The sequence below is a fragment of the Ammodytes marinus genome (genome assembly GCF_949987685.1).
Source record: "Ammodytes marinus genome assembly, chromosome: 14".
Lineage (NCBI taxonomy): Eukaryota > Metazoa > Chordata > Actinopteri > Uranoscopiformes > Ammodytidae > Ammodytes > Ammodytes marinus.
In genome coordinates, this window is record NC_137218.1 from 14781820 (window position 1) to 14806738 (window position 24919).

The 24919-nt window shown below is 41.2% G+C and overlaps 2 protein-coding genes across 6 annotated transcripts in view; one reads left to right on the forward strand and one right to left on the reverse strand.

Annotated features, from left to right (window-relative positions):
• Positions 1-2491: 2491 nt before the first annotated feature.
• LOC307260445 (lysosomal proton-coupled steroid conjugate and bile acid symporter SLC46A3) lies at positions 2492-8854 on the reverse strand. The gene is made up of 6 exons (XM_080040689.1): positions 8730-8854; positions 7939-8151; positions 6165-7047; positions 5305-5388; positions 4894-5050; positions 2492-3575 (listed from the first exon to the last, which is right to left on the reverse strand). The coding sequence occupies exons 2-6, from the start codon at positions 8128-8130 to the stop codon at positions 3461-3463; spliced, it is 1431 nt and encodes a 476-aa protein (XP_079896815.1). The 5' UTR covers positions 8131-8151; positions 8730-8854; the 3' UTR covers positions 2492-3460.
• A 362-nt stretch (positions 8855-9216) lies between these two features.
• Positions 9217-24919, forward strand: part of synj1 (synaptojanin 1) — a 29784-nt gene continuing 14081 nt past the window's right edge. The window contains exons 1-21 of one of the 5 annotated variants that reach the window (XM_080040957.1): positions 9217-9270; positions 10211-10370; positions 10604-10690; positions 11168-11435; positions 11675-11900; positions 14081-14164; positions 14475-14552; positions 16629-16690; positions 17561-17657; positions 18061-18236; positions 18324-18405; positions 18498-18650; positions 19759-19924; positions 20986-21177; positions 22024-22108; positions 22480-22620; positions 22718-22910; positions 23020-23178; positions 23265-23421; positions 23830-23956; positions 24702-24914. In XM_080040957.1, the coding sequence (XP_079897083.1) occupies positions 10247-10370; positions 10604-10690; positions 11168-11435; positions 11675-11900; positions 14081-14164; positions 14475-14552; positions 16629-16690; positions 17561-17657; positions 18061-18236; positions 18324-18405; positions 18498-18650; positions 19759-19924; positions 20986-21177; positions 22024-22108; positions 22480-22620; positions 22718-22910; positions 23020-23178; positions 23265-23421; positions 23830-23956; positions 24702-24914 (2870 nt within the window). In that variant the 5' untranslated portion in view covers positions 9217-9270; positions 10211-10246. Of the gene's footprint in view, positions 9271-10210; positions 10371-10603; positions 10807-11167; positions 11436-11674; positions 11901-14080; positions 14165-14474; positions 14553-16628; positions 16691-17560; positions 17658-18060; positions 18237-18323; positions 18406-18497; positions 18651-19758; positions 19925-20985; positions 21178-22023; positions 22109-22479; positions 22621-22717; positions 22911-23019; positions 23179-23264; positions 23422-23829; positions 23957-24701; positions 24915-24919 lie in introns of those variants that run through there. The other 4 variants (XM_080040958.1, XM_080040959.1, XM_080040960.1 and 1 more) reach the window with 4 other exon arrangements.

The following is a 24919-nucleotide window of genomic DNA, read 5'->3' on the forward strand; positions in this document are numbered from 1 at the left end:
CCCACATCCATATTAACTTTCTCACAGTGAAGTTAATACCCTGTGGAACTCAGCCGATTTACGGTGTGAAAACTGAGAGTGAAAATAGTATAGTATATGGAGGGAATCCTGGAGCGATCAAATGATCCTCAAATGGTAAGATCATTGCAGACTTAAGAAGCCCCTGTCATTCCACCCTTTAGCTTCAGTCAGGCAAACCGCCTCCCATTGGGTTTTTATATTATGGCAAATTATCTCCTCCGGGGAGCAGAAGGTTGAGATAAAGAGAGGCTCTGTTTTGCAACTTGCTGGAGCGACATCAATAGATTGAGCTATTGGTGATGTGATGTGGTGCAGATGATCGTCACTGCTGACTCAGCTACTTTGGAAAAAACCCAGAAAAACCAAAGACCCTCTCCACCCCCCCTGCCTCCACGCTCAACCATACTTTTAGTCAAGCTTCCCCTTTAATCCTCAAAGACCCTGTGCACGCCACACATACACACACACACACACACACACACACACACACACACACACACACACACAAGCCACAAGCACCACCGTCTCCTTCCTGAGCTTCTCACCCCTGGGAAAACCGTCTGATAGCTTGAAAGTGATCGTCACACTGCACACCAGACCCTCCTCCATCTCCAATTGAACCAGAAACCTTGTGTTTTTGGTGCCAAGCAAAAAAAAGCCCTGCCTCAGATGATCCCTCATGTGACCTCCAATCGCTGTGCGAGATCCATTCAAACTCAGTGTTAACATTACCTTACACAAGCTTCAGTCACGGTTCTCAAGACTTCAGCATGGAAATCAAATGAGTGCATTGTGATCAGACGTCATTTGGGTTTTCCGTGAACCAAGCCAACACAAACTGACTTGCCATGTATCATTTCAAAAAAGAAGGGGGGGAACAAACTTTCTTTGACATGTACTGGTTATGTTAAAAAGTAACACAAATTTGTATTAAGTATAAGGAGGTCTGGTACATGATTTCAAAGTGAACCAACTTGGTTCCTATTTTACCAAGTTGTGTTTCTTTCTTTTTCTTGTAACCTTTTTTTACATATAGTGTTTGTCTATTCCATTCTAAAGGAGAACCCCATCCTCATGTGTGAGTGACATCTCTATGTCCATATATGAAATATGCCGGCATCAAAACTGACCCAATTTAAAGCCGGGCCGATAACTAGACCCGTGATGCATCAAGTGTAAATCTAATCTGATTGTTATGTGGCATATTGAAGGGGCCAGATTAATGTGAGGGAACTGCATCAGACCGCCGCCATCTCATCTATCTTTTTGCGGTGGCAGAAAATGCTTCTCCGTTTCCACACTTACTCAGTGGCCCATGCAATCTGATGGGAGCCCTGCCAGGATTACTGATGGCCATTCATCATCCATGAGACACACAACGTTTGCATGCTCACAGCCAGGCTTTCCCTTGTATATCTCATATCTCTCCCTGAGACAGGTCTAAGAAAAATACTGTTTTACACGCATGCATGTAGCCTACGCACAATTACAACCCTCCTTCTCTGTAGATGACAATGACATGGGGTAGGAACTTCAAATACAATAACTCTGAGGTGTGACACAAATGAAAAAGTGGTGGAAAAAAGGGTATTTCTCCTGTTTCAACATCTGGAATTCATCAAACATACTTAGTTACCAATATATTAATTGCACTTGGCGACTTAATATTCTGCTCAGAAATATATGGGACCATGACATTGAGTGGCGACAAGTTGCCAGACCATTAAATTAAAACGTATAGCTGCACTGACCACGTAATAAAGTTTGTCATGGTTAAAGCCAGTCATCAATAGTCCCTTTTTAGCCTTTGAAAAACTGGGAATCTGTGTCAGAGTGGCTTTCCAGCATGTGTGATGAAAAGAAGCGTGAAGGAGAATGAAAGACTAAAATGTGTAAACATCTTTCCTTTATTTCCATGTCTTCAACAGCTACTATTTGATGTAGGGCTTCATGACATGTCTATGGTGTTGGCAGAGGATATTGTTAATGTAGCGTGTCAGTCTGCCTAGAAAAAATTGACCAAGAGTGACATCTAGTGGTCAGAATACAGAAGACTACGTCACTTACATCAAATAATAATAATAATAAATGTTATTTAAAGGCGCCTTTCATGACACGCAAGGACACCGTACAATGAGACAAATACAGTACAATCAATTGATTTAAAAACAAAAATGGGATGGGAAGATCAGGAGGGATAAGCAAATTTGAAATACAGTATCTTCCCCAGATAAGCAGGATTTCCGTCTTTGCAGGAAAGCTTTATCTTTTGTTGCTGCTAGCTAAAAGGAAATCAAGCCCCTGGCATGATGATATTAGAGGATTTATGTTGTATTATTTTCTAATTAGTGAGAAGGCTTTTCCATCATGATAAAGGCCTCCCTGTAAAAACAGCTGATTCTTACAAGGAAAAGGTCCCTGCCAAGACCTGGTCACATTGTTTAAAATGTAGAACATAGATCTCCATTAGTGGTGGTTTTACATTTCATTTATTTTAAATTGTAATTACACATAAATACACATACATACAAAGAACAGGATTATGGATAGCACTGGTGGAAAAACAAACAGACAATGAATCTAATCATTTTGAGTCAATTGTTATTTTGTCTGCGCTTTTGAGATTTGAAGAAAAGGACACCATTTATTCCCCAGGGTTTCCTTTAATATTTCCATGATACAACAATTGAGTCAAAAAATAATGATATAAAATTAATTTTACAATCTGTATGATAAAAAAATCCCAACCACACACACACACACACACACACAAAAAAAAAATTAAATACTTACTTATTATTTTCAGGAACCTTATACTTTAAAAAGACTAAGTTTATATTTTGTCTTTTTGTAGATTTTTTTTTTATTTCTCTGCAGAGCGTTTCACAGGAAAACCTTTCTAATAAAAGAGTGCAAGTTATGCTATTTGTAAACACATGTATCATCTCACTAAAAAAGAGGAACGGATATGAATTCCTTTGCATAACTGAAAATCCTAAAAATAAGATTTGTGAAATTGCAGAACATATCACATGGTTAAATATGTTGGCAATCTCACAGTCAGGCCATTTTGAGGTATAAAATAATGTTTGAGAAAGCTCACATACCAGTCTTAATTGATAGGATACATGTCACTCAACATCCCCTCACCGACATGCTTCATGTCCTATTTATCCTTCCATCTTGACATGAATCTAAATATGTTCTTAATATTCCCCGTTTCGGAACATTCCCTGTCGCCTACAACTTCCTGTTGTATCTTAATAATATTAAAGTTTAATTGCAAAACAAGAGATGAGTCCGTAACCTAGCATCACTCATTTAAGAAATTTAAAAAAGTCATTGTACTTTTAGAGAAAGTATCTTAGGTAAAATTGATATACATATATATTTTGGATTTTTAACAAAGTGCTTGTAAGGTTTTAGCAGTCCATGTGGCTCAGCTAACAAGAGGCTTGTTGTCGTTCTGATCTTCATCAAAGGCCTCCTCCCCTGACATGTCAGGTTCTGGACCTTTGTCCTCCTGAACATCCACTCCTACAAGAAGCACCACCCTGAAACGTGGAAAAACGGGCATTAGAGAAGCAGATAAATATGTGATGCTTACATAACAGTCAAGTCCAAACCAAGTATAAAAAAAATATAAAGAAATGTAAAAAACGTAGTTGGAGACAACAGACATATTTTCAGCTTTACGAAGTAGATTTCTGAGAGAACATAGAATTTATGGGGTTTTAAAGTGCCAGAATCTAGTGTACAAGTAAGCAGGCTTGACAAAATGAAGGATTTTTGTTTGCCTTGGCTGTAATGTGAGATTGCTGAACCAGTGGCTTTGTTGTTTTAGAACTACTCACTATGTAACTGGAGATGCAGTACATGTGACAGGGTTGGAGTCACTCAAGGAGTTTTATGCTTCAGCTACCCTTTACAGACTGACTCAGCAGCAGGACTTTGTCAACTCGGTTCAACAAAACTAAATATTAAAAAAAACATATTGTACCACAGATAAGAATCCTTCTATGGCCTTTCCTCCTTTCTCATAAAACAGAGCCGTTTGGTGGATTTCTCAAAACCCATAGTAGAAGACATAATGTACATGTCAGAGATTTGTTTATCGCTGTATGAAGGAGGAACATTTTGGGTGGATGCAGGAATGAGGAACTGAGTGTTTCTTGTTTTCTAAGCTGCCCAAATAAAGGAAGGCATTTATTTTTTCCCTACTTCCTCAGTAGAAAAAAAAGGTGTTTGTAATGCATCACTGCCCAGAGAGTACAGCTCTTATCCTGGCATATCTATCTACACAGCATTAACTGCTCTGTTTGTATGGTAGAATGAACTAACAAGTTTGTGAACCTCTTGTCAGTGGCATGTTTCAAATGAAGTTTTCATGTTTGTGAAAACACAGAGACATTTGTGAAGGGTTTCCCTCTCCAAAACGCAGGGTGTGCACAGCAGACTACACTAACTGTCATTCTAAGTTTGGGACAAAAGTAATCATAAATCTTCGATGCAATCTTTTAACAGGAAATTAGTAGGAAATTATTATATTGTGAATGTTGGAGGGTAATTGAATGCATCGCTGTGAAGAGTGTTGAAAAGGGAGAATGGTTCCTGCTTGCAACATGTCATTACCTTTTATATATCTATGGTCATTACACAACTGGAACTAGAAACAATAAGGGAACTGTAATAGATGACCTGTCTCAAGAAAATTCAGTTCATTTTCATGGCTAAAAAACTAAATCTAAAATAAATGGATACCAATAGGGTATGACTTTTGATAACACATTTCTTTTTTGCACTTTGTAGTAAAACCTGCAAAACGCACTGGTATGTTATATGTTATCTACATTAGCAACTTTATAAACTTACCCTAGGAAAACTAAGGGGAAGACACAGAGTCCTGCAGACAACAGGAAGACGAAGCCAGGGTACCAGGCCAACGTGGCAAAATAGACACTGCTGAAGACTGCGCTCGATACATTGCTAGTTAAACTCTCCAGGAAGGAAAGACAGGCAAACAGCGCTCCTGCAAGAACACACCCAGGAGAGAAGAAAAAAAAATACACATTTTTAAGAAGCGATTTGATAGGGTGACTTATATAAGAGTATATTCCTTAAAATAGCACACTTTCAAGATTCCCCTTCACTCTAGGTAACAGAGTCTTTGAGGGCTTTGTTATCAAGTGCATCATACAGTTTCTGTATCAAGAGATTCTTCAATGGACTCTGACTCTACAAACACAGAGACAAGGATCTGTGGCTCCTGAAAAACCCACTCACCCTGCTCAGACTTGGGGATGATCTTTGACATCATTGAGCGTAGAACTGGGAAAGGCATGATAGCCAGAAGCATCGGCACCCTCACTGTGGTAAAAAAAATAACAGACATTATATTAGGAATCAAAACGCAGGGGCTATAATGGAATCACGCCAGTAAAACACATGCATCATCATAATTAAAGCAAATTCAAGTTGCATGGATGGTTAAGGTTTTAAAAGTGACTTATTTAAAATAAACAATGCAATGACAATAGCATTTTTTTTTAAATTGTCGTATTATCTTACAAGCCAACAATCTCGTAAAATACGACATAATGTTATCCTAGTAATATTTCAAGACCTTGTAAAGTTGCTATAAAAATGTAGATCAGTAACATGTGCAACCTACCTCAGATTCTCAATTGTACTTTACTCTTCTTTGTGCCCTTCATATATTTTCTTTCCTCCAGCTAAATTGATTTATTTTTTCCTCTGTTTTTACAGCCATTTATCTGAAGTAACACCCTTTAAGCTCCATGTCATATATTTAAAAGGGCCTACATGATTGATCATGATCATATTCGTAGAGTGGGGCATATTAGTTGGTTATTAAACAAGGATACACAATCTCACAAGACAATTTACAATACATTGCATAGAGTAGAAGGTGAAACTAATCGGCGATTCTCTATTGTCCTGAAACTATTCATTATTATGGAACTGCTCTAAAAACAGGGCAAGCTAAACTCAAACCATATGCAGGGTTTAATTCAGTTGCTGCAAATACTTGACCTTGACAACTGATGGGGGACAAAGCTTTGGTGAATGGTCGTTTCTCTAAATAGAAGAGTTACAATTGTTATGGATGGTTTTTGTCTCACCTACAAACATCTGTAACGTAGTCTTGGTAAACCCAAGCAGCACCATGCCTGATATGACTGACAGGATCCCCATCAGGACAATGAGCAGCTGGGGCACACCACAGTAAGTGAACGTCATCACTCCCAGAAAACTAGCCAGGAACACGGTGGTGGACAGCGCCGAGCCGTAGCCAATCAGAATCTCCGTCCAGCACAGTGGCTCATTGAGCTCGTACAGCGTCAACAAGGACATCCCGCCCACATAGGCGAAGGAGAAGCTGATGAAGATGAGTATCAGGAGGACCAAGACGGTTCGACACCTGCGGCTGGCCCCTGCGAACATCTGGTAGACCCCGTAGACCATCTGTCGCAGGGCCGAGGACTGAGGAGACCCGTCTAGATTAACGGTGTCGGCGGGAACCTTTTTCACCGTCTCTTCCAGGATGAAAATTGCATAGAGCAGGATCAAACACTGACAGAGCGCCGAGGTGACGAAAGGCCAGTTGAATCCGGCTGCTCTCAGAAAGTAACCCGTCGATATAGCGGCCACCCCCGACAGCAGGCCGATCATCATGTCCACTCCGGCCATGCGCAGGGTCTTCTGACTTTGGTCCTCACACAGGTCGGCTATGTAGGCGAAACAGCCGCCCAGGAACGTGCCCAGGCCGCCAAACAGGGAGCTGAGGAGCGAGGAGCCGATGAGCAAGTAGATGTTGAGCTCAAAGTAGGAGACCGTCAGGAAGGACAGCGTGTAGATCAATGTTCCTATCAGTGGCATGATGATCGTGATCTTGCGTCCACCCCGGTCACTGTAGGCCACAAGCAGGAGAGTGACCACCAGAGAGGGGATGGTGGAGAAGAGCTCCGAGTAAAGGGAGAAGAGAGATGCCTGCTTCTGCACCTCCTGGAAGAACAGAGAGCATTGTAGGTTATTTTTTTAAATCATGTATGGACTGACACTGGATAGCCTGTGTTAAACCGCAGTCTGCAAAAACAACTACCTCAAGCTGGCAACTCTTTTAAAAAAATGACACCAAAAGTTAAACAGTGATATTCACTATTTGTTTAGGAAATCAACCCAGAATGAAATCAATTTGACGTATTGCATTTCGGCCAACATCTCATGTGAGGTTGTTCTTTGTTCAGGGCTAAAAAGGGAACAAAGCTTTCTACAGGGCAACAGGTGCAGGAGGGGCTATTTCAGACAAAAAAACATGTTTTGCCCACATTAGTTTTTGTTTTCACTTCCTTGTTGCGGTTCATTCTTCCTCTGGAAATATATGATAAATATCAAACATTACCAAAAGTTTAACTCTAAATCAATATTGTAATTTGGTATGCCATGTTTTAATTGCTGTGGATTAATAAGTGGTAATGTGCTTTAAAGTGATTTGTGATTTTGTATGTTTATCACTCAATCAGAGTTCAGAACAGTAAACTTTAGTGAGACGTGTCCTTGATCCACCTTACAGTGCAGTAGCTGAATCAGTTGTTTTACACCTGACCTGCATCCCAAGACGGGATTGGAAAGGTTTATGGGAACATATTGTGCTGTGTCATGACACAACATGGCTGAACACAGACACGCACAGTTGCTCGCACAGAAAATCTCCTGAACTCTAAAAATAGTTTTAAAATAATACTGACACTGTGCAAATTAAACAGAAAATGTTAACTGGAGATGCCTGGTACAAACACATTCATTCTTAGCATAGTTAGAATGTCATGCTTAGTTTTGAGTGATTTCTTTTCAACATCGGTGTATGCATGCTCTTTCTTACAACAAGTGACTAACCTCATGGTAGCTCGAGTGGCTGCTGCTGTTGTTTTCTCCACATCTGGAGGTGTTGTCAGAGACGGGATAGGTGGAGTTTGTCAGCTGCTCCCAGAGCCTGCGGTACACATACTGCTGCACCAGGGGATAGATGAGGAAACTGGAGAAGGCGTACAGGGCAACCACCGGCTCCACTAGGAAAAGACCCTTCATTTTGAAGGGCAGCTATATTCCCTGAAAGAGAAAAGAGAAGACATCAACATTAACACGGATAAGAGGGTTTAAGGACATATCTGAGCAGATATGAGTGGGTCATAAAAAAATATGACTGTTTTATGTAGACACTGCCATATTAGCACTACAGTTTACAAACGTAGCCTATGTAAATGTCAATGAGCTCCATGATTGCTCAGTTTTGGTAAGTTCACCTTCAACAAGTTCACTTCAGCGTCAAGTGTGAAGGGTAAACCCCAGAGTAGTCCCTTTTAAATAACACATTGATTCAAGTCATGAGATTGGCTCCACGTAGGAAGTATAGATAGCCTTATATTTGTTTTGCTGGTTGTTTTTTTAGCCTTATAAGAGTAGGCTATCATCGAGCAGAGATCTTTCGAGTTTGCACCACATTATCGACCCAACATGTTACACAAAAGGGGAATAGCCCATGTGAGATAACCCAGCAACAGTGTTTGATAGTCTACTGGTAGGCTACAGGATGAGCTGTCAATATTTAGATAACACACACTGAAAGATTAAAACAACTTAACCTTAATTTAAAAGATGTTGACAAGAACACGCGGTATTACACCTACCTTTTAGATAGACGCTTAGATCATGTTTTACTCCATTATATCTCCGGAAAAACATTAAATTAACGAAACCGGTTGGACCTCTTGCTTTATAAACAAGGGTACGCCGCTGTTATGAAACGCCAAAGTCCCACTGTATGCGATTGGACGGCAGTGTTTCTAAGCTGCTCTCATTGGACGGAGGAACTGTCACTCAGTAAAAGTAAAACGCCATGACGCGGACGAGAACAGTTTGTGACTTCCTGCAACAAGCCCTTATAAATATATAAATATTCCCTTATTCCCATACTTATTCCACGTATTGCATGCATTTGAAACACCGCTGAGGAGCGTACATTTGATTAATCTTGTTGAATATTATTTTACGTCCTTACGTCCTGAACGCTTTTGTCTTTCTTGTACAAAAGGCGCACGCGACCATTTCGCCGGGTATTACGGTAACGTGAAGTAGGCGTCCTTTGCGTCGGAATGTACCATTTTCGCCAACAAACCGGGAAGGATTTTGTTGTGACAGCGGAGTAAAACAACCCGGCGGGGGGAGACGGTAAGGCGAAATCCACAGCCCTTTTTACCCTTTAATTTAAACCTGTAAATTCAAAATAAAGCCGACATTTAAATGTCTGCTCTGGTTTATGACCGAATCGCTCAAATTGCAGCATTAGCAAACAATTGTCAGCTTATCATCCCGGACGTACAGGTAGTACCACCATCAAAATATCCTCCTCGGCTAGCGAATCATAGCTATCCCTGTGATAAATTTAGCCAACTGAGCTAACGTCGCCAGCGAGAGGTGGAAGACAGTGTGGCGATTTCGCTTTATCTTTATATCACTCTCGTGTTCGTAGTTGTTTTGCACCCTTCGCATTCAAACCGCAGCGTTGAAGCGGGTAAACACATTAGCTTCGCCCGCTGCAGTTGCACTGTGTAAAGTCGTGACTGTCCGTGTCAGGATGTAAGGATATCTCGGTCCAACCGGCCTAACGTTATCGCTTACACTGCTCCTGCTGCTCATAATCTCCAGCCACCTGCGACTATTCAGTTTTAAATAAGATTAAATCATCATGCGTGGCAGTTGATGGCATATGTAATAGACGTGTCATTTCGAAATGGAAGTGTTCCCTTTCATGATGTATCACGCAGTTTGTACCGTTATTGCCAAATACTATTTCCTTGATGGGTGGGAACAATTTAAATCGAAATACTGTCAGAGTGGTGGGGGATTATTTACCTTGTAGTTTTTGTAACGTCATGCTAGTTGGTTAAATCACAACGTTAGCCACTCAGCATCACTCATTTTCCTCCAGACATCTTAAAATAGCAGATGCTTTATGTTTAGAATATGATGCGTCACCTCTGCATCAATAACAAATAGAGCATCATGAATCATGATAGTACAGTGTAGCCTCCGCATGACAGAATTCGTGTCTGATTCGGGATGGTCTCTTTAACTGATCAGCTGTCATTCATTCTTTTTGCTTTCTCAGGTCGTAACATAGGTTTCTTCACCTTTTGAATCAACAATGGCCTTCAGCAAGGGATATCGCATCTACCACAAGCTGGATCCACCCCCCTACAGTGTCATAGTGGAAACCAGGACCAGGGACGAATGCCTCATGTTTGAATCGGGGGCTGTTGCTGTTCTGTGTAAGGCATCTTGTTTGATTGTGATGTTATGAGATATTCTCTAAATATTAAGTGCTCCAAAATAAGGATGCTACAAGAAAATTGCATTTATAAGAGACCATAGTATTGACTATCAAGTGATGGATGTGTGTTTTTTTTTGTTGCCAAGTCACAGTTTACATTTAATTTCCGGTCTAAGGGAGAGCAATAAGGTTATTTTCCTTACTTGTGTATTGCTTTTATTTGTCTTCCAGCGGCGGCAGAGAAGGAGGCCATTAAAAACACATACACCAAGATTGTGGATGCCTATGGAATCCTGGGCGTCCTTCGTCTGAACCTGGGTAAGCTACAGGAACGTCTCCATTCATTGCTGCTTCGTTGCAGAGTTTCCCTGGGTTCCAGTCCGTCCATTCTGACCCCCCAACCCAGGCTCCTTTGTGACGGTGCATGCCCTCTGGTTTGTAGTCCTGTTGCTGTTTGCTCATAAGCTTATTTCCCCTCCCCTCTACATGACCTTGAAGGCCCTTGTTATCACAACAAGAAAAAAGCCAAGTCAAAAAGATTAAAGCTCAGACTCTTGTAGATGGCTGAGATTTTGACTGGCTGTTGATTTCCTGGCACCTGATATTCTAATTTATTAACCATTTCTTGTCCAGTCTAGTAATGCTTCTGTTTTATGCTATTGTTTAACTATCTTTACAATGCTTCATAACTATCAACATGCTGCTTGTTTCAATAATATTTTTTTTCTTCTACACAATACACCATATATAATGTTTTCATATGTGTGTCCCATTCTCCACCTGACCTGTCCTCAGGTGACTCCATGCTGCACAGTCTAGTGGTGGTGACAGGATGCAGCTCTGTGGGGAAGGTGCAGGAATCTGAGGTTTTCAGGGTGACTCAGACAGACTTTATATCGCTGAACAACGATCCGGCCGATGAGGACCGTATCTCCGAGGTGCGAAAGGTCCTTAACTCGGGACACTTCTACTTTGCCTGGTCCTCCACCGGAATCAGCATGGACTTGAGTCTCAATGCACATCGCAGGATCCTCGAAGACACTACGGATAACCGCTTCTTTTGGTAAGAGCATGAGATATGATGACCTTTTCTAAGGTTATAAGGAGACTAGTGGGCAGGTAGAAGGTTTGAAAGTCTTAGATGTGAGAACAGAAGTGTTCAGCAATGTGCGCTGCTTTGTGGTGTAATAGTTGTTTTCCCCGGATGTGTGATATGGAGTCTGTGTCATTGGAAAAGAAGGTGAGACAATTCACTGTTCACTCTGTTTTTTAATTTTATTTACTGTCTTTATGAACCAATAGGAACCAGTCTCTGCACCTGCACCTGAAACACTACGGAGTGAACTGTGACGACTGGCTGTTTAGGCTCATGTGTGGTGGCGTGGAGGTCAGGACCATCTATGCAGGGCACAAACAGGCCAAGGCTTGCATCTTCTCCCGCCTGAGCTCAGAGCGAGCCGGCACGCGATTCAACGTCCGAGGAACAAACGACGATGGACAGGTGGCCAACTTTGTGGAGACCGAACAGGTGACTCTAAACCTCTTTACTGTTTGTTGAATAGTTCTTTATTGTGGAATGATGGATATAGTTTGATGCCAATTGACTGGATATGGACATTGTTGAGTAGAATTCTCAGTTATTCCACGTCAGGGGTGAACATTAATGGTGGACATGTGCTGTTTGTGATCTTGTTGAAGTTGTTGGAGCACTAGCTATTGTATTTTTTTTTTTAAACAAGGATGATATTTGATGGATTATCTGACGCATGGCTGTACAAGTCTGTTATTTCAATGTTATTGCACAAGTTAGGTTTGCTTTATCTCTATCCATGTGTTGATATGGGTTCCTTGAAAGAAACGCAGGTGTTGTTTTGCAAGAACATAATGGAAAAAGTGCAGCGCTTCTAGGCCTCATTTGGGTTTTTGTAAGGATGCTAATTTTATACTAGTTGGTATATTTTCCAAGTAGCATTTGGATAACCAGGCCCAATGTGGGCTGGTAAGGGATAACCATTTATTTTTGGGAATATTGTCATTTTTATTGTTGCTATGCTGCCCATGAAGGATATTGTAAGGGTTGCCAATGTGGAAGTTCATGATTTATTGTTTTGAGTCATGAGGTTTAGTTCAGATTGAAAAAATGCTCCGGCTTAAGGAATGTTGATCCTTAAATATATGTCTTTTAACCTTTGCGCAGTAGGAGTGGTGGTGTTTGAGCTGCAGCATCCCAACCATTTATGCTGAGAGGGAGGATAGTTGATTTATTCCAGTAGGTTGACATTTTGGAACAGAATTCGTTGATCTCGACAGTTTCTCATATTAAAGGTTTTGGATACCTGTAATGCTGACATGTTGAGGAATAGCTGCTGTCAGTGGTTCAATGACAATGGTGGATAAAGGGAGGAGACTTGGCATCCGTACCTTATGCCCCTGTGCAGTGTAAAGCTTTGTGACTTTTGGTTCATATTGTGGCCATAGGTGAATAGAGAGAGTTAATAAATCATAGCCACATGACCTTGGTTAATGCAGTTTATTTAAACACTGGTTATCTATTGACTTTTAAGTAGCAAACATGGGACAACCTTGTCGTGAAACCCATATAGTGCTTTGACTGTAGAATTGTTTAACAGTAATAATTATTTATGCATAGTTAAAATAAGAACTTATATGAAGGATAGAGGTGATGATAATAACATACCAGCACACTGATTCATTGGTCAAGCTTGAGTCTGGGGAGACAGGCAAGGGGGGGGGGGGGAAGTAGGAGACAGGTAGACAGGTAAAGCTGGGTGGGGGAAAGGAGGGGGAGACAGGTTGGGAGGCAGACAGGTTTGAGATATACATTCATATTATAATCGTGGGTGGGGCAGGCTGACCCAGAACAGCAGGAGGCTGTCTGCAGGAACGTTGTCCTCTTTCAAATGTATAGTCAGGCTGGCTACTCTCCCTCCACACGGGAGATAGAGGGGGGATGGTGGGGGGGACACCAACATGCAATATATTTCATTATCCTTATAAGCCTATACAAGATAATAACAAATGTTTCCTGTTGCATTAATAAGTATTCCAACATTTGAGTCCAGAGATATATCATATGCAAAAACTGCCACCACAGTCTGAAGACTTTTTACATTGCAGTCATTTTAGGTTCCTCATTAAGTTACCTTCAGTTCAGTATTTAAGGCTGTATATAGTAGGTGTTATTTTTACCCTTTTTGCTAAATCAGCACATGGGGTGTCGGATTGGAAATGTATATGTATACATGCAAGGTTACTTTTCAGCTGTCCAGTCCATTATTCAATGTCTTTCTGTCAAAATGTGAATAGAGATTGAACATTAATTACAGGGTTGTGACTGATTATGTTGTTTTGTCAGGTGTTCAGGTTATTTTTGGCCAGCCCCTGAAGCATTGACTGCTTTTGGTCGTACAGATTTCTCCTTTACATTTCCTCTGTCTTGACGAAGCGGCCACATACACAAATTCCGTTATTGTCTCTTCACAAATACAATGAAGTCATTTCCCTCTCTGGATTGAACAGAGGAATTAAACAATGTGTCAGTTCCCTATGGTTTTAAGGATTGCAACTTTCCTTTTTTTCTACTTTTGTTGATTTGGATGGTTTGTTTTGAAGTTTAGATCTTTTAAAGAGCTGTTTTTTTTACATTGCAAATTATTTTAACCAAACCCTCATTCTTGTTTGATACAGGTTATTTTTCTGGATGACAAAGTCTCGTCCTTCATACAGATCCGCGGGTCCATTCCTCTTTTCTGGGAACAGCCAGGAATCCAGGTAATGGAAACTAAATACCTCCCATAACGCCAGCTTTGAGGGTTTCATCTTTTAGGCCTCAATATATGAAAAATCAGATAGAGATCATTTTATAAAGGTGTAGATAAGGTTCACTCAGTCTCAGCTGCACAGTGTTGGTATAAACATTGAACTATGATGAAGGCTGCGTCATTCTCTTGCAAACAAAAACAAGCTTTGATTGAATTATATTGCATGTGCCATGGTCAGTGAAAGGGGAAAGATGAGCCTCATTTTAAGTACACCAAATATGTATGCTAGCTTTAACACCTTTTGTCCATGCTGTGTTCAGAAAAAGACTCTTAAGGGTGTTTTGTTGCACCTGAATGAGAATCGGCACCGTAATGGAATGGATGAGAACCCCCACCTGGTATAACGTCTTTGTTGTTGTTGTTGTTTGTTTTTTTGGCTCTTTTTCGGTGCTGGCGCTTTCTTAACTGCAGAGGAAGGGTTTCTCTGTGCAATGCCAAAGGCCAGGGGCAGACAAACAATGACAATCCCGTAATGGATTAGTATCAAGGTCCCATACACGGTTACCTGTCCGGGGTAAGGGCTATTTTGGAGATTTAAAGCAGGTACTAGAATCCTCCCATTTAAATGAACACCACAACCATAAATAACATCACAGGGATTCTCCTGCCCTTGTCCTGACATTGCACAGACTGGTGGATTAGATCAGACGTGGGGGAGGTAAATGAAAGTGTATATAGCGGTTGGTAAAGGGCATTTTTCTGTTTCTTTTAGCTCCCAGACATCTTTGGTCAGGTGAGAGCCTGGTCTGAAAACACCCCCTAAACCACTACCCTTTGGCTTTAGTCTGCTGATATTCTCCAATCAACTGGATAGGTGTAGAGTCATTATGGAAGAATGAGCTGTTGAATCTCTTGAAGGGCCAGTAAGAGCCAAGACCATATATTAGTCAGCCATTCTGTCCGAAAAGGTTTGTGGTTTGGTCAAAACACAGTGTAGTGGACTCGGGGTTGTTTTCAGACAGATCTGTAGTCCTCCTGCTTTGAGAGCAATGCTTTAGCTCTTAATCCCCTCTGCCGATTGTAGCGTGGTAGACTTACTTTCTCTTCAGTCTCAGTTTCGTCCAGATAAGTTATTGATCTCTATACACTAAGTTTACATTATGCAGTTGTGAATTAGTTGCTGCTAAAGATCATGCATTTAGTGTAGGATCATGCATTTAGTGTAGTATCGTGAAACCCTGCGGGGAGAGATGAAAATCAGTCAAGTGGTAGGGCTGCCGCCTCTTAGTCTATTAGTTAAGTAAGAGTCCAGGTTCGCAACAAAATCTTTATTTCATTTTTTGTGGTTGTTTTGGGGAAAGAGTCCTTAGTGGTACCAGTCAATGTTGGAAAATGATCATTTATGGCTTTACAATAATATTCACAAATATGTTTTATACTTTAATAATATGCTAGACTTCAAGACATCCTTCTGAATGATTGCATTTGAAAGAACAGATTCAGACATTTAATGAATTAGCTAAGGAAATGGTACGATTGATGTCATAACAAACCTAACAAGTTTCAGGAAATTACTTCAAAAATAGAACGATCAAAGTGTGTGTTTGACTTTTTTTTTTAAAGAATGAAAAGCGATTTGACTAGTTACACACCAGGTGTTGTCTGCGATCTCTTGAGTTAGTGTAATACTGGGTTTTGGTCTGAGGTGTACAGCTGTAACCTGAGTCCCTTTTTTTAGATGCCATCTCAGGAAGTTATAAAATATGCATAAGCCAAGGCCTTGCACAACAGTAGAGAGAGGAAGGGGTGGGCCGCAACATGGTGCAAAATGTCCAGCCCTGCTAAAACACAGGCCAAGCCAAAATGGGCACGTGCAAGATTCAAGCAAGATGAATACAAAGCAGAGGAAAAGATAAGCAGACTGCGATAAAAGGAAGGGAGAAACTACAGTGGTGAGGAAGGAAAAACCCCCATAAGGACACAGTGAGAGTCAAAGTGAACTCAGGAGATCCCAAAAAGGTCACCATAAAAAAGTGGTGAAAAATGATTGACTTGTTTAGACCCATAATGTGTGTTCGTCACATGTAAGCTGAATTGAGAAGAAGTCTGAGATAGAGAGAGAGTACACATGAGAATTAGTCTGACAAAATACAGGCAAAGGTAAAAGCTCCAATAAAGGTGTTGAAGAGATGACATGCATCAAGATTTCTTTGCTACCAGTGTCTTGGTCTATGTATGAACAAATCTGCCCCTGTGATGCTATTGTCCCATGTCTTTCTCTTTATTTTCACTGTAAAGGTCCTGTTTCCACTGTTCAAGCGTTATATGAAAAGTCTATCCTAACTTTCATTTTTGACCACCAAGTTGTTTGGTCATCTGCATCATGTAGGTTTTTTCGCCGCTTTCCTTTAAAGCATTTGGAAGGACACTGTGACCTTTTTTGTCTTGTTCTTGCTGTCTCTACTACGCTGCAGGTGGGCTCTCATCGTGTCAAGCTCTCAAGGGGATTCGAGGCAAATGCTCCAGCATTCGAAAGGTCATTAAAATGTTATGTGTAGTGTGTGTCTGTGTGTTCACAACTGTATGCATGTGTAGCAGTGTCTTTAGCTGCATTATCTGGCCACCAACAGATTACAGCCATATTATATGCCTCCCGCAGTTACCGCCCAAGCCACAACAGAGAAAAGCTGTCCCAGACTCCTGTGAGTCAGAGAAGATGTTAAATGAAGTGCGTTGAGAAGCTCCCTTTAGAATTGCTCTGGGCCTAAAGCCAGGCCCTCTCAAGGAAGGACGATCACCCTAATCACTGTGGCACACCTTGATAGTAACATGCATTATTGTTGTTCACTCAGTTAGAGGCAACACATTGCTGGAAAGCTATGAAGCCCACCAGTGGTTCTTTTAATTTACAATACACAACTAAGTTTCCCTATGCTTTTTTGTTACCTCAACATGTCAAGACAAGCATGTGGCAACAATTCTGTCTTGCAACATATTAGTCATTTTTTTCACACTAAGTAGCTTGCATGGCAACTAGTCTTTCTCAATATCCGTCCAGATCAGGACTTGCCACTCGTCTTTTGCAGCGACAGCCTAGTATGTCTGTTAAAATGCTTTGTTCTGAATCTAAAGTAATACAATGTTAAAGATGGTCGGAGGTTCTCTATACAGTTGAGGTGTGGGCCCGCCCAACAGTTGCTGCAATATGCTGTTTTCTGTGCTGCTGCAACCCTGTTTAATACATCTAAGAGATCTTGTGTGTATTCGTTAAGCTTAAGCATTGGCACCAAGCATAAAGACTTTTAATATGTTATGATAAATGCTGATATTGGTGCACCATTAGTCCGTGATTTAAGTTTAGAGCGTAACAATGCTTTATATGCGTGTGTATATGTGTGTTGTCCAGACACTTCACTGCACTGCGGAAGTTGTATGGTAAACAGGTGATCATCAACCTGCTCGGGAGTAAGGAAGGGGAACACATGCTCAGCAAAGCGTTTCAGGTGAGCTCAACCATTCTCTCTCCCTTTTAACTCTTGACATTCTTTTTAAGACATTTGTCTGATGTTCTTAGCAAAGCAGACGTTGCTTGTATTCCCTTTGTAAACCCACACACTGGCGACTGCAGAAAATAATATCCCATCTATCTGTCCATTTGTCAAAGTCAATTTTTTTCTATTATTAATGACAAATCAACAACAATAATTGCAGCTTTAAAATTAGACCTATTACTCAAAAAGTGACCTGTATGTTCCTTTCTTAGAACTATATAATTCAACAAGTTTATATTAGTGAATGCAAACTAATGTTGCTTTGTCACAGGCAACACACCTCGCACAAGCCACAGGTTTGAATCTTTCTGTTTGAATTTCTGGGTCCTCTTCGTCTTCTCTCTGTCACTCTCAGAGTCACCTGAAGGCATCGGAGCATGCATCCGCAGTGAAAATGGTGAACTTTGACTACCATCAAAATGTGAAGGGAGGCAAAGCCGACAAACTCCACAGTGTCCTCAAGCCCTACCTCAACAAGTTCACGGAGGAGTGTGGGTTCTTCTACTACTCAGGAGAGACGGGCATCACAAGGTGAGACAGGAATACCAAGCTGTATGAAGTAGCATTACCTGTTAGTTGTGTTATTGCTTCTTAACATGATAACATTTCTTTTTCTAGGACTCAGGGTGGAACCATTAGGACCAACTGTCTGGATTGTCTGGATAGAACCAACAGCGTCCAGGCTTTTTTTGCCCTTGAGGTAGGAGTCTGACGCAGTGTAGTAGCAGCAGCATTGTTTTTTTGTAGTGATGAGGCTTGAGGTTTAACTCCCCCTGTTCCTCACCATCACAGATGCTCCCAAAGCAGCTGGAAGAGATGGGCCTGACAGAGAAGCCTCAGCTGGTGGCCAGGTTCCAGGAGGTTTTTAGAACCATGTGGACGGTCAATGGAGACTCAGTCAGTAAGATCTACGCAGGCACCGGTGCCCTGGATGGCAAGGCCAAGGTACACAATGTACACACTATATACACACGAAATGCATGAAAGTGAAAGTTATTCACAGTTTAAACATTGAGGCAGACTTGTAATGCATCAAGTGCATCTGATGATCTAAATGGAGAGAAAAGTGGAGCAAAGAGGCGACATAAAAAGGTACCTATTCCTTTTTACAATTGGCTTTGATAGTTAGTATCTAATGTGGATTGTTTGTAATATTGTAAATGACTAGGCCAAATTTAAAGAAAAAAATTTAAATATTTTTTTTGTCACCTCTCTTCTTTATACCTCTTGTTGTTTTTGCAATTTTCTGTGGCACTTGCTTTCGGGGATTGAGTGTTTGAAGTTAGTTAATGTGTTTGTTTAGGTTTCTTTTTTTTCCGTGATAGAAATGTTTCGGGCTGTTGTAGCCGGTTGTAGCGCATTTTCCCTTGTAGGCCACTTTAATAAATGACACTAAAAACGGATAATGGCTAGTTGTGAAATGTACACACACTGTTCTGCATGAACAGTTGATCCTCTCTGTGTAGAACAGTGTGCTTCTGTTACTTAACTCTTGTGTGATATCTCTTTCTGCCGTCCTCTGGACCTCTCTCCCCTTGTGGTAAGTTAACAAGTCAGTTGATGTTGTACTTAAGCTGTGGGTCTATTTCTGTTCTATTATTGATTTCAGTGGCTGTGGGTTAAATGATGAAGATGATTGGATAGAGCTCTACTGACCTACAAAAATCGACTTTTATAAAAGCAATGTAATAGCAGTTGCGTTCACTTGATGAGTGATCATTTTTTTACAATAGTATATTTTCCAATTGTTGCCTGAATCATCTGACAACATCTTGATTGGATTAACCTGGAAGGGCCAATCAAAATGATGGCCTTGTGTTGCACATCAATCAGTCCAATTTTGAAGTTGCACTTTGTGATGCAGTTTTGATTTTTTTACGGTCAGTTTAAAAATTCATATTACTTCTCCCTGATGTGTTCCTCCTCCTCCTCCTTCTTCTCGTCCGTGGTTGGAGTGTGAAGTACAGACATATTTTGGTGAGGGTGTATGGCTAATCATTGAGGTGGTTGTATGTAATTGTTTGTGTGTTTTGCATAATGTGTCTGTTTGTAGGCGGGAAAGCTGAAAGATGGAGCCCGCTCTGTGACAAGGACCATCCAGAACAACTTCTTTGACAGTTCTAAGCAGGAGGCCATAGACATCCTGCGATTGGGCTCTACGCTCAACAGTGACTTGGCAGACAAAGCCCGGGCCTTGCTCACCACTTCTAGTCTTTACGGTAATTCTTTACAACTTTGGTAATGTGACCTATTTGAATGAGTCAACAGATCACATGTTATCTAAAATTATACTCATGAATAGTGTAACAAATGCAAGTTTTTGTACCACATAACACATTGCAGACCATTTATTTTGTAAATGTAAATTGAAAACATAATGTCCTTTCGGATACACAAAGTGGGGGGCAGGGGATTGTTTACATGTTTTGACAAGTCTTGACCCGCGTCTGTTGTAGCCCTGCTGGCCAGAAGCTACTCTCCACAATGAAAGGGTTTGTCTGTTCTGTGTCAAGTGGGAGGTGTAATCTCCATGTGTGCGCTCTCTGTCCAAGTCAGATTAATGCTGACCGACTGCTCTTGCTAGCATTATCTGTGACAGCACTGGTTAACCTGCCCTTCTCTCCCTTCTCTCCCCCGCCCCCCCCCCCCTTCTCTAACGCACACATCTTAGTCACTGAGCCGGTCTTACAATCAGGTATAGTAACTGACAGACTTCCCCCTCAGTGGATGGCTCTTTTCATCCTGTCCCATAGTTGTCCTCTCATTTGTGTTTTGCGACTCATTTATTGTTCATTCGTTAATTAGCCAATTTTGGAAGTGGTTCAATTATTTTGTCTGTTGCATATTATCAGGTTTTTACAAAAGTGATTCAAAAAGAAAGAGCACGCTGAATTTTGCAATTACATTTTATGTCACTTGACAGACAGAAATGAACCATTACCAAGGTTGAGTATTTGAGTGATATTGTTGTATACAGTAAGTGTTCTGGTTTGTAATACTTTCTCCATTTCCCAGTGTTTTAGAATTAGATTTGGATGATCTCCCATCGGTTTTGTTTTGTTTTGCATTTCCCATTTGTGTTTTACTTCCTGTATGCCACCCTTCCGCCCACACACACACACACACACACACACACACACACACACGCATACACGCACACACACACACACACACACACACACACACACACACACACACACACACACACACACACACACACACTTACTCTATAACTTACACTTATTTTACTCTCTTATCATAATTTCCTTCCCCCCTACAGCCTCCCCACGAGTTTTGCTGGGAATGTGTCAGAACTACGAGAAATATACGAGGCCCAAGCAGATTCGGGTGGGTTGCGGCACCTGGAATGTCAACGGGGGTAAACAGTTTCGCAGCATTGCTTTCCGCAACCAGACTCTCAATGACTGGCTTTTGGATGCTCCGAAGAAGGCGGGGCTTCCTGAGTTCCAAGGTATGTCTGGTATGGTGTTTGTTTATCTGCGCTCGCAACTGGAACATGTTATCTCCGGAAGTTATGCTGTGCTCATCTATTACGTTAAAGGAATAGTTTAAGTAAATATCCTTTTTTTTTTTTCAAAGTATTCTATGAAGCTACAGCCAGCAGCCAGTTATCTTAGTATGGGAGGGGGCCAGACTATTTCTTGTTAACTTGTGTTCTTGGCTGGGTGCAGTAACTTCTAGTGTCCCTGCTGGTTTTGCTTACAGTAATGATGATGATAGCAGGAAGTGACTGATACAGATATAACAGTTTGACAGTGGTCGGTTACTTTTAAAGATGTAAGGCGTTGAAGATTTTTAGGGTGACTGAAAACATCTTGACAGGGAAAAATGAATTGAGGCCCTTCAGTTTCCTTTTTTAAGCAACTATTACTCGGGTACTACTTACTGAAGCTGATTTACAGGGAGCAAAATGGTTAACCAAGGCCAACGTTGTTCAAAGTATGCACCTGCTAGATGAATGTTTTAACGTGTGAAAGGAAAGAGTCCTGAAACATGAAAATTAAAAATTAAGGAAATATATTGATATGTTTAATCAGGTACAGAACATCTTCCTTATTAATATCCTTATAGAGTACACAGTATTGAGTGCACTTGTCCGCTGTCTCTACAGTAATGATGCTTAGTCTAATGTCACGCTAACACAAAGTGTATTGGCGAAATGTTATTAAAAACAAAACAAAAGCACAGCTGGTAAGAATTCAATCATTATACCATTAACCAGATCTTATGTTGTAGATATATCATCATACTTATTTACACATATGTTGAAAGTTGTCAAATTGTTTTCTCTTCACAGACAGCAACGCCAAGCCCATAGATGTCTATGCCATCGGTTTTGAGGAAATGGTTGAACTGAATGCTGGCAACATTGTCAGTGCCAGGTATGTGCAAGTTTTTGCCCAAGATCACTTAAAACTTATTCATCTACCTATCGGTTTTAGGGCATAAGGTCCATTTCTGTGATCCATATCCCTCTTTTTTGCTAATATCAAAGTACTTATATTGCTTTCACTTGCAGAAAAAGCAGTTAGGAAATAGTTAAATGCATTATTTACACTAAAAAGGCACGGAAAATAGAGTATGTGAATGCCTGAAAACAAAAGTTGATTTCAAAGGTGGCAATTCATTTTGTAACATCTTCAAATATAACATGATAAATGTTAATATTCCTTCTGACTCAAGCTAATGTTTTGTTTTCATTTTCCCTTTTTCAATTTCTGCACAATGACACATCTACCTCTTTTTGTCACAGCACTACGAACCAAAAACTGTGGGCAGCTGAGCTGCAAAAACACCTATCACGGGACCACAAGTATGTGCTGCTTGCTTCAGAGCAGCTTGTTGGAGTGTGTCTGTTTGTTTTCATCCGCCCACAGCACGCACCCTTCATCAGGTAGGAAGTGAACAAATTCCCACCAAACACTCAACTGATTATATCGGAAATGATATGACTGGTAAGTTACAAACGTAATGCTCAATGTGTTTTCCAGGGACGTTGCTATAGATACTGTAAAAACTGGAATGGGAGGGGCTACGGGGAATAAAGGAGGCGTTGCCATCCGCATGCTGTTCCACACCACCAGCATCTGCTTCGTCTGTTCCCACTTTGCTGCCGGCCAATCACAAGTCAAGGAGAGGAACGACGACTACAACGAAATCACACGCAGACTCACTTTCCCAATGGTAAAAAAAAAACATGCTATTAACAAGTAAATTATTTTTATTTAATTTTTAATTTTTTTTTAATTTTTGAATAACCGAAGCTGAACTGTATCTATCTTATCCTTGCCAGGGTCGTCTGCTATACTCGCACGACTACATTTTCTGGTGTGGCGACTTTAACTATCGAATCAGCCTGCCCAATGAAGAAGTAAAAGAGCTCATCAAACAGCAGAACTGGGATGCCTTGACAGCGGGGGACCAGTTGTTTGACCAGAAGAATGCCGGTTTGGTATGACCTTACAGCACACAAGCATGTTGATACCTCTGAAAGCTTTCTAAAGCCAGCAGTACTAATGCCAAAATATCTTTCAACAGGTTTTCAAAGGTTTTATCGAAGGAAAGTTAGATTTTGCCCCCACCTATAAGTATGACCTCTTCTCCGATGATTATGACACCAGTGAGAAGTGCCGCACACCAGCCTGGACTGACCGCATACTCTGGAAAAGGAGGAAGTGGAACTTTGACAAAACCGGTAAGATGCAGAACCATAGCAGATAAGTCTAACCAACCCAAACGATCTTTCCAGTGCGTTCCACTCATCTTGACTGAGGACAGGATTACAACCGTGGCAAAAAAATGTTTTAAGCCTAGTCTATCTAGCCTATCTTGCTATGCTGTATGTTTCTTTCGCTAACAAAGCAATCAAGATGTTCTTCTGGGGGCGCCCTTAACTCAGTTGGTTGGGTGTCCCCCCCATGGGCCTCGGCCAGCAGCGGACCCGGGTTCGATTCCAGCCCGCGGTCGTTCTCTGCATGTTACTCCCCTCTCTGCTCCATTTCAACTCTGTCTCTATACTATCAATAAAGTATAAAAATGCCAAAAAAAAAAAAGATTCTTCTGTGTTAATATGGTATTACATTCATTTGTGAATGTTTTACAGCTGAGGAGATGAATGTAGTAGGGGCAGCTTCTACATCTGGGGAGAAAGAGGAGGATCCAGACCACCCTTGGAGCCCCGGAATTCTGAAGTATTATGGCAGGGCTGAGCTTAAGACCTCAGACCACAGGTAACTAATACTATGCAGTATTTATATGTAAAATAGAAGTGTCACAGCATCAGTATAATTTTACTGTATGTCCTTCTTCCTTCTTTTGTCACCCCTATGTTGTTCTGTCAAGTGGACAAGACTGATCACTTATGCCTCGTTTCCACTAAGCAGTGTACAGTTCAGTTTGGTACGGTACAGCTCGGTAGGGAACAACAACCCTAGATCTGGCTTGTGTTTCCACTGCCGACAATACCCTTACTTGGAAGGTGGTGTATATGCCGGACAGCGACGGACGTGGACAAATCTATTGAACAGCACTGACAGTAGCAGCAACGTATCTAAAGTTACATCATAGCAGCAGGACACAGTGTAGACCACCAAAAGATTCAATGAAGAGGAAAAATGCCAAACAATAAACAAAGAGCTTCTCTAAACACAAAATAATTCACTCGTTCCGAGGTGACTACACACAGGTGTTCATCTATCACAAGGATAGGACGATTCTGTCGACCAATCATTATACTGCTGTGTGTAACTCCACCCTTTTGGGACCACTTGGTATACCCCAACGAAAGATTCACAAAAAAAAAAAAAAAAACGGGTATGGCATGGTGTTATTGTGGTACCCTTCCCACAGTGGAAACTCAATTAACTGTGTACCGTACTGAACCAAACTACCCTTTGGTGGAATCCAGGCTATAGACTATAGGATGTGTTGCTGTCCAAGCAAACGTCATCCTCAAGGTGTCCTGTCTTTCTATAGGCCCGTGGTTTCAGTGATAGACGTGGACATCCTGGATGTGGACCCTGACGCTCGGCACCAGGTTTACAAAGATGTGATTGCCCTTCAGGGGCCGCCGGACGGCACCATCCTGGTGTCACTCTGCGCCTCCGGCCCGGACGACTTCTTTGACGATGCGCTCATAGACGAGCTGTTGGATAAGTTCACTCAGTTTGGAGAGGTCATCCTCATCAGGTGAG